The sequence below is a fragment of the Nanorana parkeri genome, unplaced genomic scaffold, assembly GCF_000935625.1.
Source record: "Nanorana parkeri isolate BGI_ZX_2015 unplaced genomic scaffold, ASM93562v1 scaffold569, whole genome shotgun sequence".
NCBI classification, from domain to species: domain Eukaryota; kingdom Metazoa; phylum Chordata; class Amphibia; order Anura; family Dicroglossidae; genus Nanorana; species Nanorana parkeri.
In genome coordinates, this window is record NW_017306837.1 from 451,661 (window position 1) to 467,365 (window position 15,705).

The 15,705-nt window shown below is 40.6% G+C and overlaps 1 protein-coding gene across 1 annotated transcript in view; it reads right to left on the bottom strand.

Moving 5' to 3' along the window:
- LOC108791707 (transmembrane channel-like protein 2) overlaps positions 1-15,705 on the bottom strand; it is a 52,325-nt gene that overhangs the window by 29,980 nt on the left and 6,640 nt on the right. Inside the window, exons 3-8 of the mRNA XM_018562265.1 lie at positions 15,141-15,231; positions 13,172-13,253; positions 9,087-9,193; positions 6,978-7,076; positions 4,368-4,510; positions 3,298-3,445 (exon numbers count right to left, since the gene is read on the bottom strand). Of these exons, the coding sequence (XP_018417767.1) occupies positions 3,298-3,445; positions 4,368-4,510; positions 6,978-7,076; positions 9,087-9,193; positions 13,172-13,253; positions 15,141-15,231 (670 nt within the window). The remainder of the gene's footprint in view (positions 1-3,297; positions 3,446-4,367; positions 4,511-6,977; positions 7,077-9,086; positions 9,194-13,171; positions 13,254-15,140; positions 15,232-15,705) is intronic.

A 15,705-nucleotide genomic window follows, 5' to 3' on the forward strand; every position in this document is an offset into this window, starting at 1 on the left:
AATGCAAGGGGGCACAGACACTAACCATAAATGTAAGTAGGGCACAGACACTCACCACCAATTTCAGGGGGCATTGATACCTAGTGTAAAGGGACGCAGGCCACCAATATAAGGAGGATCACCAGACACTGTCTACACATATGTGTACTAACTCAGTGTATTGTGGGGGCACTAACTCAGTGTATTTTTTTCTCTCATAAACCACCAACACCAGGTATTTTTTCCTCTCTCTGACCACCAATGCTTGTCTTTTTTTCCTACCCTGACTACTGATGCTAAACATTTTTTCTACCTATTACTATCAAATTTGGGATTTTTTTTCTTGCAATGACCGCCGATGCAAGTCTTGTTTAATCCCGCTGACCACAAACACTGGTCATCATTTTCTTCTGCTAAACAGCAATAAATGGGCACTATGACATGTGTTGCTGACCACTAAACTCTGTACATTGTGTTGTACATAACAAAGTGCTTACTACTGTACATTACATACTCCTGACCAAAGGGTTTCTTAAAGGTAGGCAAGTGGTAGCTCTTTGTCTTTATTCTTTAAAGATGATTCTTTAGGTTTATGAGTGTCTGTGAAACTCTCACTTGTGGTACAGTAGTTAAGGAGCATTTTGTGTGTACAAGGACTGTGGCATATGTGTCCAGTGTGACTATATTTAACCATGTTCCTTTAAGCCACACCCAATATCCAATGCAGTTTAGCCACACCCACTCTTCACCACGTGCACTTCACATCTTTTTTTCCTTCCAGGTTTGGGGTTAGGGTCATGTATGAGATACTCTTGCTTGTGGCACAGTGATTAAAGCTGATTTTGGGTACTAAAGGACTGTGGTATATGTGTGCCATGTATAGTAAGTAACAGGGGCTGACTGGCAACTTTTAGCCCAGGGTGCAAGTACAACCCAGAGGCCCATGATGCAGCAACTTTGCCCCCCTCCCGCTCTGCCTCTTCCCCGCCTTCTCCCCGCCCCTGTCTGCCACTTTTACCATCCATGTAACGGTAGTGTGAATGGTCAGGTGATGTGAGGACTCCTAGTAAGTCCATGAAAGGGACGACTGGCTGGAGGATGGTGCTCTCCTCCTACTGGGCTCCCTAAATGGTTCTGGCCTTACTCCGCTCCATGTCCGGTACTTAGGCACTCTCCCCAACTGTAGACCTGTGCATGCTTCTGGGCTGTGAACTGTGGGAGGTTAGTGGGAGGGGCTTGATAGTGTCAAAGTCAGTGTTCTATAATTTTTCTCGACCCTATACATTTTCCCGACTGTGTCACTTCCAGTGGGGCTGAGTCATCCGAATCAGCTGTTTTCATGACTCCTTTTCTTCATGACATGCGCACCTAGAAGAGACGCGGTAGAGAAATTTATGGATTGAGGAAATGTATATCATACTGGTAGTGGAGGGATGCCTCATCAGTGCTGTGCGCGTGTATGACTGCTGCGACCCTGGTAGTTCTGCCACTAACTCCAAGCTGTATACATCATACAAACAGTGTATAATGTTTTGCTTGTATTCCTCTATACCATCGGCTATAGAGGAATACAAATCCCACTATCCCAGCAATACATTATAGAGCACCATGCGGGGGGAAAGTGCAGGATTACCTGAGGAGTCTTCCAGCAACTTGCTTCTGAGATCATGCCTGCCTGTCGGCGGCGGTCATCCCCCCACGCCTGCTCCTCCTTACTTCTTCTTCTTCTCCCCACGTCCCTTTGTCGATCGTAGATGTGGGCGCGCAGGCGGTGAGCGTGCCTGCCTACATCCCTGGATCCACCGACAAGCGCAGCCTCACATCTCCCACGCTGTCAAAACTGCATACAGCGTGTGCTGGTTACTACTTAAACCTGCACGCGCTGTGTGCAGCTTCTGAGAAGATACGCTATTAGCATAGCGAGGAAGCCGGCTGCGCATTTTGCATCGCTCCCACTACGCTAATAGTGGATCCAGGGATCAGGTGAGTATTAAAAAAAATGTTTTATTTTAATGTTCCTGGGGACATTTAAAAATGTCCCCGGATTTTAGTTTAAAAATGTTGTCACCTTACCTTACCCTGTTGGTCAGTGAGGCATCCTGGTGGTCAGGGGGGGCTTCCTGGACCCTGGTTGTGGGAGGGGGGTCTGCTGTGGCCGCAGCTGCAGTGGCTCCCTCCCTCCGCCGCCTCTCTGCCACATGCACCCAGCCGGCCAGCCCGCCCGCATCAGATGCGGCTCTGTACTCGGCAGCCGCTCGCTCCTCAAGGCTGACCTCATCCAGCCAGCCCGGATCGCCTCGGTATACGATCCGGGCTGGCTGGATCAGGCAGACGCAGGCCTCTAATCAGACATGTTAGAGGGCCGCCCGCGGGGTCCTCGGAGGCCCCCCTTGAGGATCGAGTGGCCGTTTCTAAAGGCAGCAGAGAGGCCCGGGGGGCAATTTTAAACCCTGCCCTGCGGCCCAGTCCGCCTCTGGTAAGAAGGCTCAGCTGGCCATCCTTCTAAGCCAGCTGACCTAAGTTTTAAATCCAGGAAGTGCATTATGGTTAGCTGGCTAACCTGTTGGCCAAATTGTTTGGTGCATCTGCAAATAGACCACAAACAGGCATTGTTCACCTTAAACCCATGTTAGACCTGAACTTAATCCCTGTTGTCTCTTTTATCAGGATCTACACACCTGCTGTTGCCTTTATGTGGAGAACCACTCCCTTGTTAGAATTTTTTTCTATACCCAAATCCCTCAGTTAGACATGAACAGTGCCTGAAATTATAGTAGGAAGATTTCACCATTGGATTAATCAAAACATATACCAAGCTAAGGGTTTACTCTACCCACTAGTTTCCATTCATAACTAAAATATTATTGTTTTTAAATCAAGGCTAGACTAAAACGTTAGCTTCAGATGCTGGCATGTACCTACTCAATAATTGTGGCTGTATGTTAAATGTAATCTGCTAGGCAATATGTCACTATAAAATGCTATATATAGAGGACTCTCGTCTAGACACTGCAATTCACTATTCAAACTATGGATACTGAGACATTTAGCAGAAATATTTAGCTTGTAAATTTATCTTGTATTCCATTGAAGAGAAGACAAGAACATAATGCACAGCAAGTACAAATTCTTCAACAATTTTTGCATATGCAGATGACATTAAGCTATAACAGGCAAACAACAATTTAGTGTTGTGGTCTCTTATATCTCAGTAAAAAAGTAAGTGCAATGTGACCAGAACAGAGAAATACCCCCTGCCACGTGTTACTGGGTGGCTTTTGGTAGCCTTGTCCATTATATGTACATTTTTGTAATTACCTTGAAGCTAGTTGTTATCGAAGCAAATTTATTATCTGCAGTTTCTGGGTTGCCAATAAGATAATCCCAACTAGTAAACATCTTCCAGCTGAAGATAAAATTGTCATCATCCCCACCAAATGTGCTTTCATTCATATTCTTTGCCATTCTGTGCACAAGTGAGGACAAAAAGCATTAGATGTGTTATTAAAAGCATACATAAACTAGTGGAAACTGCACTAATAACCATGCTCAAGGTAATATTTAAAGTTAGATATAAGCAGATCAATGCTACAGGGGACACGCTACAGCGGACATTTTTTATTTTTTTCTTGTCACAAGACTCCCTGTATTTCAAATATTATACAGCAACCTTCTATTTTTTATTTTCTATTGTTAAACTGCACTATGCAAAAGGAAAAAAGTGGCAAAGTCTATGATAGTGGGTGTCCTCATCCTCCATATACAGCTAGTGTAGAATAAACTATAGTTTATTTAGTAAATAAACTAACTATGGTATACAGCTATACATGTTTTTGTATAGCTGGGTTCTACTTAATATGCAGAAAAGAATGCATTAGTGAGGTTTTTTTTGGGATATGCTGCAAAGATTTTCAGTTCCACAGTCAATCACATCCTCCTTTTTACCACTCATATGTATCGTGAGGATTGTTAGATGATTATGTATTGCTATGACTGTAACATTACCATTCCTGAGGATTGCTCATGAATGCTGATTATTAGATTGCATGATTGTGCAAAATAAATCACAGAAAGGTCATGCAAGCAAGAGATACTGTAATACTGACTTGAAAATCATCACTTGTGTATAAATATTCATTTTGTTTAATTATCCAATCATGTGAAATGCAAATTCCTGTTTAACTATTTCTTCTGCACATAACTGGGTATTCAAGGTACATGTTAGATAGAAAAAAAAAACTGCGCTAGGAATCAAAATAGCAAAAAAGAAAATGGCACTGCGCTTCACAAACCCAAATAGTATTCCTAAAATGTGAGAAAAATAGTGTGAAATATGAAATTAGCATTGGATATGTGAGACAACACAACAAATGGGCAATGGTACTTACGTTCTTAACACAACTATTAGGCTGTATCCAAACACGCCCACACCACACAAAAGAAAGGCTAAGGGAAGTCTAAACTTTAGTGGTCCAATCGTTCTTTCACTGTCATAGTAGCCATAGAAGAGGGGTGAGTACTTTAAAAGTCCCTGTAAAATGGAAACATATAGTAACTATAACATGTAAAATACTCAAACAAGAAGAATCAGTTGGGTAAAAAAAAAATATTGTGCTGGTCATTTTTTTAAAGTATTTTTAAAAATAAGATTCAGTAGTTATATAAATGTGCTGGTTATGCTGTAGGCCAAGTAAGGCAATATATAAACTAAAATGAAATGTGTCAAGAAAAGTATGAATATAGAATGAATTAGACATTTAAAATTCGTGTTGTTCAGAAATGAAATTAGGACCGATATGTGCATATTGGGAAATTCGGATGCATTCGAATTTCTAATGAAAAAATAACGAATTCAAACTAATATGAATTATGCTATACCGAAAATTTGAATGCATCATGCATAAATGAACTGAAAGGTGCTAGACAATCCAGAAAAAAAGTGTGGTCCCCCTCAAAATTCATACCGAACCCTTTAGATCTGTTAGGAATTTTAGGGGGGGGGGGACCCCAATGCCAAAAAGAACAAAAAAGGTGTGAGGTTCCCCCAAAAATCCCTTACCAGACCCTTGATCGGAGCAGCAGGGGAGCAGTAAAGGGGGGGGGGGTAATCTTGCACCGCCCTGCACCATACCAGGCCACATGCCCTCAACATGGGGAGGGTGCTTTGCTGGGGGGGAACCCCATGGCAAAGCACCTTGTCCCCATGTTGATGAAGACAAGGACCACTTCCCCACAACCCTGGCCTGGTGGTTGTGGGGTTCTTACTCATTCACCAAATGCAGAGTAAAAAAGTAAATAAACACACCACACTGGTTGTTAAAAACTTGTCAAAAACTGTGCTGTGTTTACTTACTAATAAAGGACATTACAAACCGGTGTGGTGTGTTTATTTACTATTTTACTGTGTATTCGGTGAAGGAGTAAGGGTAAAACAACCCCTTACTCACTCACAAGGCGGGTAGCATCTGGGTGCCCCCTTTATGAATGGGGACCCAGATTCAGATAAGTCCTCTGCCCTGGCCACGTAGTTATGGAAAAGGGGCCCTTGTCCTAATCAACATGGTGATGAAAGGAATCACCAGCACTCACAGAATACAAAATTCATAATTGTTTTTATTGAACGTGCCTCACGTGTCACTCAAACCAACATTTCAAGGCCATGCAGGGACCCTTCCTCAGAGCGATATAGTGGCAAGTAATTCAATAAACCAGTGCAAATATATACAGTGACTATACACCCAAAAAAAAAACAAGTGCCACCGCTATGATGCAATAATGAGGGCAATATCCTGCCAGAATTCAAATAATAAACAATCACAAAAAAAACATATAATCTGAGTGCATGTTTACTAATTTTAGGGTATTATATATTAAACAATATATGTTTTGTTTTTTTGTAATATATTATTCAATATAAAGTGATACAGGGAGGAGGGGGACAGGGGCTGGTTTCATTAGGAATTGTTGTCTTTGATTCTGAGTTCCACTCAAATTTTTTTGGTTCGTTTTCTTTTCTTGGAGATACAGTATATGAGATCCACTAAGTAGCCTTCCCCTACCACTTCCTTTAATGGGGCTGCTCGCAAAGGGCATGGACTTTCTCTGTGCACACAAGATCTTGAAGCCAGCATCTCTTTCCATGTCATAGATTGCTTTCTTAGTGACATGTGTTGTATATGATACTGAATGGGGTTGCTTTTTCTATGGATACCATAGATTTTCTCCAAATTTCAATTTCTGTAAAAGCGCATGAGGCGTTAAACATGTTGAATTGTCAACCAATGAATCTAATTTCCTCTTAATTGTTTTTTCTACATAGTTCCTTTTCCATGGAGTGGTTTTTGGAGATCTTATGTTTACATATTTTGATGGAAGCTTTCGTTATGATAATATCAAATATATTGCTAATGCAGTCTTATAGGGGGAGGTGTTTTTATCACCACTTTTTAAAAAATCTTGATAAAATAAAGGAATGCTTTTATGCAATTATTATGTTTTGCAATTATTAATTTAACCCTTGGCTTGTTTCAACAATATAAGTTGTAATTTTTTATTTAAAAAACGCGTAATTCAAAAATAAAAATGTAAATGTATCTTTAGCCAAAATTGTTTTGTGTGTGTGTGTTTTCACTTGAGTGGGTGAGTTTTGGAACTCAAAAATAAGAGGATTCCCACCTCTGGAGACGACTGTCACTGGGGCAAGACAGTGAAGGAAATTTCTCCACAGGATTGCACACACAAATACAAACAGGCAGAATTTGTATTGGAAAAAGGTATTTTTATAGTTGTATGTTTGTGAAATTTTCCATCTTGATGAACATCATCGCTGAAATAAAAAGTGTGGGGAAAACTTCCTAACAGTTTTACAGACCGCAATAGAAATCAGACCTACATTCTAACACCTCTTTATCCTCCCCAAATGACAAAAAAAAAGATTTGGCTGAACTGTCAAGGTTTATAATAATTTTTATAGGAAATAAAGTATATATATTTTTTACCCCAAACTCACTAAGAACACCATAGTTAATTGCTGTTGCCTGCTCGTCTCTTGGTATAGTCTTTCTTGGAATACTTCCATATGGGAGGCCCATTAATATCTGTGTTGTAAAGAAAAAAATTTACTCAGCATAAATCATTTTTTTCTCTTATGTTTTTTTCTCATTTTTTATTTAGGGAATTTTAACATATAATGCTAAGGAGAATCTGTCACCTGCAAAAGAACACAGTAAACTCCCCGTTATCCAGCATCCACAGGGATTGGTAGATTCTGGATAAATGTAGTTTCTGGTTGCTTGAGAGTTACTATTAAAAATAGGTCTACCTAATGCTATACCCCATACTATACCATAGCATAAACTCTGTATTGATTTCATATTAATAATAAAATACAGTAATCAGTGAAAACAAGTCCAAAGCGCTAAATTTGACCAACAGATGAATAGTACAAAACGAGGTTAACTTGGAGTGCTGCCCCACTTCAGCTTGGGAAGCTGCAACACTGTGAAAAAAAGAAAAGAGAAGGGCGCCCACCCTAGTGTAGAGGGTTTTTAATGATTCTAAGTACAAATACAGAGTAAAAACATACTCACAAAAGTGGATCAATAAAAGCATCAAGATGCCTATGCAACTGTAGAATGGCTGCACATATGCCTGTATGTCAGCACTGTGATGACGCGTTTCCGGGGCCACGCCCCCTTCGTCAGAACATCATGACGAAGGGGGCGTGGCATATGTGCAGCCATTCTACAGTTGCATAGGCTCATCTTGATGCTTTTATTGATCCACTTTTGTGAGTATGTTTTTACTCTGTATTTGTACTTAGAATCATTAAAAACCCTCTACACTAGGGTGGGCGCCCTTCTCTTTTCTTTTTTTCACAATAAAATACAGTAATCAAAAACAAATTAAGACAAATAGACACAGTATTAGTGCTGTAATACAGGTGCTGTATAGTAGATCCTATCTGACCTTAGGAAACAGAGCATACTTATGGCCTGGTGTGCCCTAGGGCTGCCTAACAGTGGTACTGGAGATCTACAGTATACTGTACTGTATTCCATGAGCCTACCGTGCAGTACTAGGAGTGATCACTAGGGGGCACATGCACACAGCTCCCATGCTGCATAGCCCGCTCTTCCTCCCCTACAAGGTTGAAGAGGATCGCAGAACAGTGAGTGCACAGTGGATTTTTTTTGCCGGTTAGATGAGGGTTCGGTTAGTTGAATACCAGATTATTGTACCTGGTTATCGAGCAATTCTCTGAATAAACTACCATAATTATCAAAAGTAAAAATTGTTACAATGTAGTAATAAATGCTGTTTTTCACTGCCATAAAGAATTCATTAGGGAAAACTATTTTATAAACATGTCTCACCCAATGCTTTAAAAGATCATTGTCCTGGTGCGTTAGCTTTGTGAATAAAAGCCTATAGTGTGCCATTTTATATCCAGTACTATACATAGTATTTTCAGTTTGGCATGACCTGTATTATTTTATGTATCATTTAGCCAGTGAATATATGATTTTTGCATCACATATTTTTGTGGAACTTATCTTTCAAACGCAGGACAATTGCTTAATTTGTGTTTTTGCAATACAATTTTCTATAGTGAATTCCCTCCTATCTCCCATGTTTCCTCTCCCTTTCTTGCTTCTGTTTGTGATTTCTTCTTTCCAGGGACTTATTTAGATCTAAAACTGTAAATTTCACTGATGGTGTTCCTTTGTAAAGGTTCCACTCCCTCGGATCCTATTATACTATCCGACTGTTATTTTGAGGGCTAAATCCTTATAATGAGATAGTAAATTGTGTTTTCTATGTGCTGCTACTGCAACAAACCAGTTTAGAACCTTCAAATAAAAAGTAGGTAGTTGCTCTTCTTACTTTGTCACCCTTAGGAGCCCCTTGCACACAATCATGAAAAAATTATTCAATTACAATGGTATGCTTTGGTGCTGCCTCCATGCTATCATGGTGCCCTATTGCACTGATCTTTGAGTACCTTTTGGTAATACAGCCCTGTTCCCATCACTGCTGATGCTGTGTTGGACAATTTACCACTGCCATAGTCAAGAACATAAGGTACTGTCTTGCTTTTTACTTGCCTCAGGTATGAAAATCAGTCCAAGCACCATGCACATAAGAACTAAGTTAACTCCATATATCCACCTCAGAAATATAAAGTATGATGCCACAGAAGATCCAAAGTGACCTTAAATGCAAACAATAATTTGATCAAATTACTGACAAAACAGAACTAAATTATTTTATTTCCCCGTATAGTTAAAACCTGAGCTGTCCTATAACTATTCAGCCACAATTCTACCAAACCAGCCAGTCTACATTCATTGTCAAACAACTATGTGAAATAAGACTATCAGGGTTATTCACAAAAGGGTGAAGAGTGTGGAGAAGGCAGGAGAAGTGAACAATCTAGGACAAAATAGCTGATTTGGAAAAATTCTCCAATTCAGCTCACTTTCCAGTTCAGCTACAGTATGTTGTCCTAAATTGTTCTGTTCCCCTGTCTTCTCCAAACTCTTCACCCTTTTGTGAATAACCCTGTACATTTAAAAAAAAAACATATACCCCCAAATAATTGGTGAGCGCAAGTAAGTATGGCCTGGTATATGCTTAGTAATCAACGCATCTAAATGTTAACCATTGAAGAACCAGCCTGTAGTAACCCTTTATTTTTATTTATTTTTTTTCCATTTAAGTTTTTATTTATAAAAGAAGGGTAAATATACAACCATAACAAAAGGTAAAATACAACATTAAAAAAAACATCTACACAACAAATTAAGCATACAAATACGTATACAGTAAAAGCCCAAACAGATGCAAGTGCAAGTAGCGATCCCAGAATGAGTAAGCTCAATGAAACTCCCCATGTCCTTAGCTACAATATAAATAGATCTACAATAGCACATTTGGTTCTGGGCTCTAAAAGAAATAGAAAAACTCACTCCAGCGAATGTGATCCTGGGCTCAGAACACTTAGAGGCCCATTCCGGGCATGGGGGAGAAAGGATGGCAGAAAAAGAGATAACAGGGAAAAGAGATCAGACTGCACCAGTGGAGAGACGGAAAGGGAAAAGGGAGTATAGTAAAATATATAGGGGACCACATATAGTAGGTTACAAATCAGTGGAAGGAACTAAAGAAGATAAGCCGGAAGGAGAACAACTCTAAAACTCTGCCGGCAACACCACCTCCCCCCCCCCCCGGGGCGAACAGGTAAGAGGGTTTGACCAGCCCACCTGCGACCCTGCAGAGCCCACCATAGAGAGGCTCTGCAGGGTCACTCCCAGGTGGGTTGTTTGGGTTATCAGGTGAGCGTAACTAGAAATCACAGGGCCCAATACAAAATTTTGCTATGGGGCCCTGTGATTTCTAGTTATGCCCCTGGTCCTACTGCTCATCGTATATACATCCTCATATGTCTCATCAGAGATTTCCAGGCATAGCTCCCTCTTCCATTTGACCTTCAAGGTAGTGGTTAGGGTGGGTTTTACAGATCTTATTAGAGCATAAAGCCAGGAAATAAGGTGTTGAAATGGACCGAAGCATGCTCTTTCAAAAGGAGTCATATTCCTAGCAAACATCTCCTGCTTTGCTGGAGTAGTTAGGTAGTGTCTGACCTGAAGATATGTCCACCAGGGAACTTGTCCCTTCTTGGAAAACAGAGCTAGGTTTCCTCTGCTTAAAAATCATTTGTTTTAAAAAAAACATATGTGCAGTCAAAGGTGTTGAAGATGGCCAAATGAGGTAAAAAGTTTGTCATAGAGCCAGGAGGAAAGTCAAGGTTATCTCTAAAAGGGGTCAGGGGGCAATCTAGCATAGTCAACCCACAATTATGTCTGAGGTTGGAGAATTCTCTCAGAGAGGCCTCTATCAATGGATGGTCATTAAGGCATCTTGGCCAATGCTTGTCCGAGAGCCAGACAACTGAGGCCAGTTGTTGGGATAGCCAGTTTTGTTCCATGACAACCCACATTTTGAATCACCATTAATATGCCAATCCATAGGCCTACTAATCTGAGATATAGAAATAGTAACCCTGAACATGTGGGATGTCGAGGCCACCATAGCGCTTAGATGCCTTCTAAAGTCCAGGCCAATCTAGGATGCTTACCTTTCAACACAAAGCTCCTAAAGTCAGACTCAATGCTCTGTAAATACATTTTACTCAACATGATAGCAACAGCCTGAAACAAGTACTAACCCTAACCATAACCCTAACAGCCTCGGCAACACATTCATTTTGAGTAGGGACGCCCGGCCAAACCAAGTAAAGGAAAAGTCTCGCCATTTCTTAAGGTCTTTTTTAATCACCGAATGAATGCGCAGGTAATTTAAGCAGAACAGATCCAGGGTGGAGGTTGGGGGATGGATACCCAAATATTTGACATTGGAGGAAGACATTTTATTAGAGGAAGTCCAATAAAATGGAAACTCACTTTTCACTCCGGCAATGACATCAGGCAGCATACTCAAATTCAGAGCCTCAGATCAAGCATAATTAATGGAAAGATTCAACAAGGTGCCATACTCAGAGAAAAGTGCAGTCAGTGAGTGTAAAGATTTCCTAGGTTCGGACAAGAAAAACAGCATGTCATTGGCAAAGGCTGCAACCTTGTGCTTAATTCTCCTTATGGTGTTCCCACAAATCTGTGGATCAGCTTGTACCAGGCACAGGAGCAGTTCTAGTGTCAGAATAAAGATAGTGGCTGACAAGGGACACCCTTGTCTCATGCCATTCTTAATTTTAAAAGGTGAAGACAAACAACCTGTAGTATGTACCCTAGCCCAGGGACATGTGTGCCTAAAAATTTCCAGAATGAAGTCCCACGTATCCGTCTCGAACGCCTTCTCCGCATCCGTTGAGAGTAAAACAGCTTCCCTACCATGTGCTTCAAGCCAATGAACAAGGTCGATGGCTCTGGTTGTGTTGTCCCTGGCATGTCGACCAGGGACAAAACCCACCTGTTGACGATCAATCTGGGATGGCAGGAATGGGAGAAAGTGGTTCGACAGGATCCTGGTAAACAAATTCAGGTCTACATTTAACAATGAGATAGGTCTGTAGCTGGAACAAAGTTGCGGATCCTTGCCCTCTTTGGGGTAACAGTAATCTGCACTTTCAAAGTCTGAGTTTGGAGGATAGTCTGGCTGTCTATATAATTATAAGCACCAAGAAAGTGAGGGTTGAGTGTTTCCTAAAATTTTTTATACTATTGAGAGTGGAGGCCATCAGCCCCCGGGCATTTCCCCAGTTTAATCTGGGAAATAGCCTGTGTCAGTTCCTTCACCGAAATAGGTTTTTCCAGAGATTGGGCAATCAAGGTTGCTAAGGTAGGCATTCATGACCTATGTATGAAGGCACGGATTATTCAGGTTCGGACTATGGATAAGAGAAGTCAAGATCAGTAGTAATGTTGCCTGTGGAAGAGTGTTTGAGTTTTGAGTTCCTGAAACCCAAGTCAGCAAATGGGAGATTTGGCTGGCCAGTCCAAGATCGTATTGAAAATAGACAAAGAGTGGAAGGGATAGCGCCAGACATAACCGTTTCCGGGACCCCCCATATTCCAATGTTAGATCTCTGGCCCTGCTTGTCTAAGTCCTACAGTTGTCTCCTCATGTCTATGAGATTACACACTGTGCAATCCTGCTGAGAATGCAGCCGAAGTGAGCCAAAGGATTAGCCAAAGGTTGGGCTTAATCCTTCAGCTCGTTAGTGCATAACCCTCTAAAACTTTACTGACAAATTCTCCTTCCTCCCAAAACAGTGGAATAGGAGGAAAACAATGTTAACAGTAAAATGTTTATAATTGTGATCACTGTGATTAGTCATCACAGTGATTACCAGATACGGAGCCACTCCAATTGTCTCTGTATGTTTTGTTTGTGATCTGAGCTGTTTGCGTTTTGTCTGTGATCTGTGGGCTCCCTCTAACCTGCTAACCATCACACTGTGCAGTAAAATTTTTAGCACAGGAGAGGACCTTGTACAACTATGCAAATCTGAAAATAGGGTTGGAGTTTAGCTTTAAATAACTGCCTTGCAAAAGACCTTATGCTAAGAAAGTATGTTAGACCTGAGGTGCAGGGCAGGAATGTCTACTTGTGAAGGTTAGAGACTTGTTCTTTACAAGTACAGTTATGATACAGTTATATTTCCACTTACTTTCAATTTCTTTTATTTTCATTTCCCATGGTATGCAGGCAGTTTTAAAATTTTCAAAATCTCTCTTGAATTTCATCCATCTCTATAATCAAAATACAGATTTTACATTGGCATAAGGTACATATAGGATTTACAGCAAACACTGCTAAAAATTTTAGGTAACACGGTTTTGAATGCAATAAAAAAAACATTAAGGTAAGTTAAAAATAGAATAAGCAGTCACTGCTGACACTGGTGAAAAGCTACATGAATGTTTTTGCAGACAAGGACCTACATCTCCTCCTATTTGTTTTGGTTAGTAAAAAAAATAGAGATATACTATAGAAGAGCAAAATTTACATAAATAGGTATGTGTACAATTCTGGGCTCCTTGGGATATCCTACATATAAAGGAGTTTTAAAAATGCAATTCAGTACCTTAACTATTAACAAAAATGCATTTTATTTGTGTATCACTCAGCTGTAGATCCTCAAATCATCTCTGAATTGGTGCTGACACCGTCCTTCCTGCTGGAGGGTGGCTACTTTTGTTCCCCATGGTCCCTGTGTGTGTTGTAAAGTAGCCACCACTCCAAGTTTATTCCTGTGATGGATTAGAATCTCAATACAAATTACTAAACTAAGCATGAGATTGTAGTCCATCACAGGAGTGAGCTTGGAGTGGTGTCTACTTTACAACACACATAGGGACCATGGGGAACAATGTTAGCCATCCTCCAGAAAGAAGGACAGTGTCAGTACAAATTCAGAGATGATTTGAGGATCTACAGCTGAGTGATACACAAATAAAATACAGTATTGTTATTAATTAGGGTTCTTGAATGCATTTTTAGGATTTAACTCCTCAGTTTAGTGTCACTTTAAGGCAAATTTAGTTTTAGAGGTAATTTCTTTTTTCAGTTCTCCACCTAGAAATCAAAAGTTAATAAAACCCTCATGACCAAGTGTAACATACACACTGTTTGGATGCAAAAGAAATGAAAGCACAAATGCAATACAAATATACACAAATATACACAAAATTCATGCCTGATAGTGCAGCTCTCGCTATACTTCCAGTCCGATGCAGCAGCTCTCATATATGGAAGCACAAATGTAGTTTATCCACACCCCCTTTCCTATTCACAGGACCCCTTGTATCCTGTGAATGGATCATGAGAAGCATAGCAAGGACTGTACCATCTGGCATGAATTAAAGCATATACAGTATTTTTAAAGAAAAGAGCAGAGATCATAGATGCCCCATAAACATCAGCAGAGGTAACTTTCTATTACACTGCGGAAATTACTAAACTATGTTTGCCTAGAGTTTTTCTTTTAAGTGGAAGCAAAGTGGGGTATCCTAGGGGAAAAAGCCCTGCCTGTGATTTTTGTCATAATGTGCTGTTTTGCACAGCATATTAACACATTATATGTGACTTACCTTGAAAACGATCCCTTCCAGCACTGCGCTGTGTGCTCTCCCATTTGTTGCTGGAGCTGATATTTTCACGCGGTCTTCTTCCTGGTTCGGCAACTTCGGCCTCTTGATTGACTGGGTTTACATGATGTAGCTCCCACGCATGTACACGAAAGTTACTACATCTCGGCATACTGGGTCTGTTTACTGAGCTGAGCACTTGTTGACAGGCAGGTAGGAGTATTTTAGACTTACACAGACTCACACAGTCTCTTCTGCTATAAAAACCCACCTGTCAGCAATTTTAGCCAAGACACTTGACTTCCATTTTAACTATACTAATTTAAAACCATTGTAATACATACAGAGGGGAATTTATCAAAACTGGAGCAGACAAAAGCTGGAGCAGCTGTGCATGGCAACCAATCAGCATCCACCTTTCATTTTCAAAGCTTAACTTAACAAACTGAAGAGAGAAGCTGATTGGTTGCCCTGGGAAACTGCTCCAGTTCTCATAAAATCCACCCATTGTGCATACTTCCAGAAATAAAGAACAGTTTCTCAAATTACCTTAGCCATCATAATTTTATATGCATAAAGCTTTCTCCCTTTTCCTCTTCCTAGGGCTCCTTCGAATTTTTCAACATAATCTTGTGCTTCCCTAATTAAGGAAAAAGTACAATTACTCACAAAATATCCTCATCCAAAAATAATGGACAACATCTATTTGGAAGCTAAATGTGGCTCCATTACTTTTGATATAAGTTACACAAAGTATACTAAGTGGACCACTTATAAGGCACTAGGATGGCCATAAATAAAATGCTAATAACTGATATCTGTCACAAGGGGTACTGGCACACAATAGCTTAAGTCAACTGAGAGCCTAAGTGTATGAGCACCAGTGAAGAAATGAAGCACTCATGGGACTTCAAAAAAGCAAACTTCACTTAAAGGAGAACTATGAGATGAGTGATTTCCAGTGAGTTCTAGCCGACCTGTGACAATGAGACTGTCACAGGTCGGCTCAGCAGATCGGGAGGTGAGCGAACACATACCGGGTTCGCTCACCTCTCGATCCTGTCACGGCTCTCTGCCGTGACAGGGGGAGGGGCTGGATTCCCCTCTCCCCGCT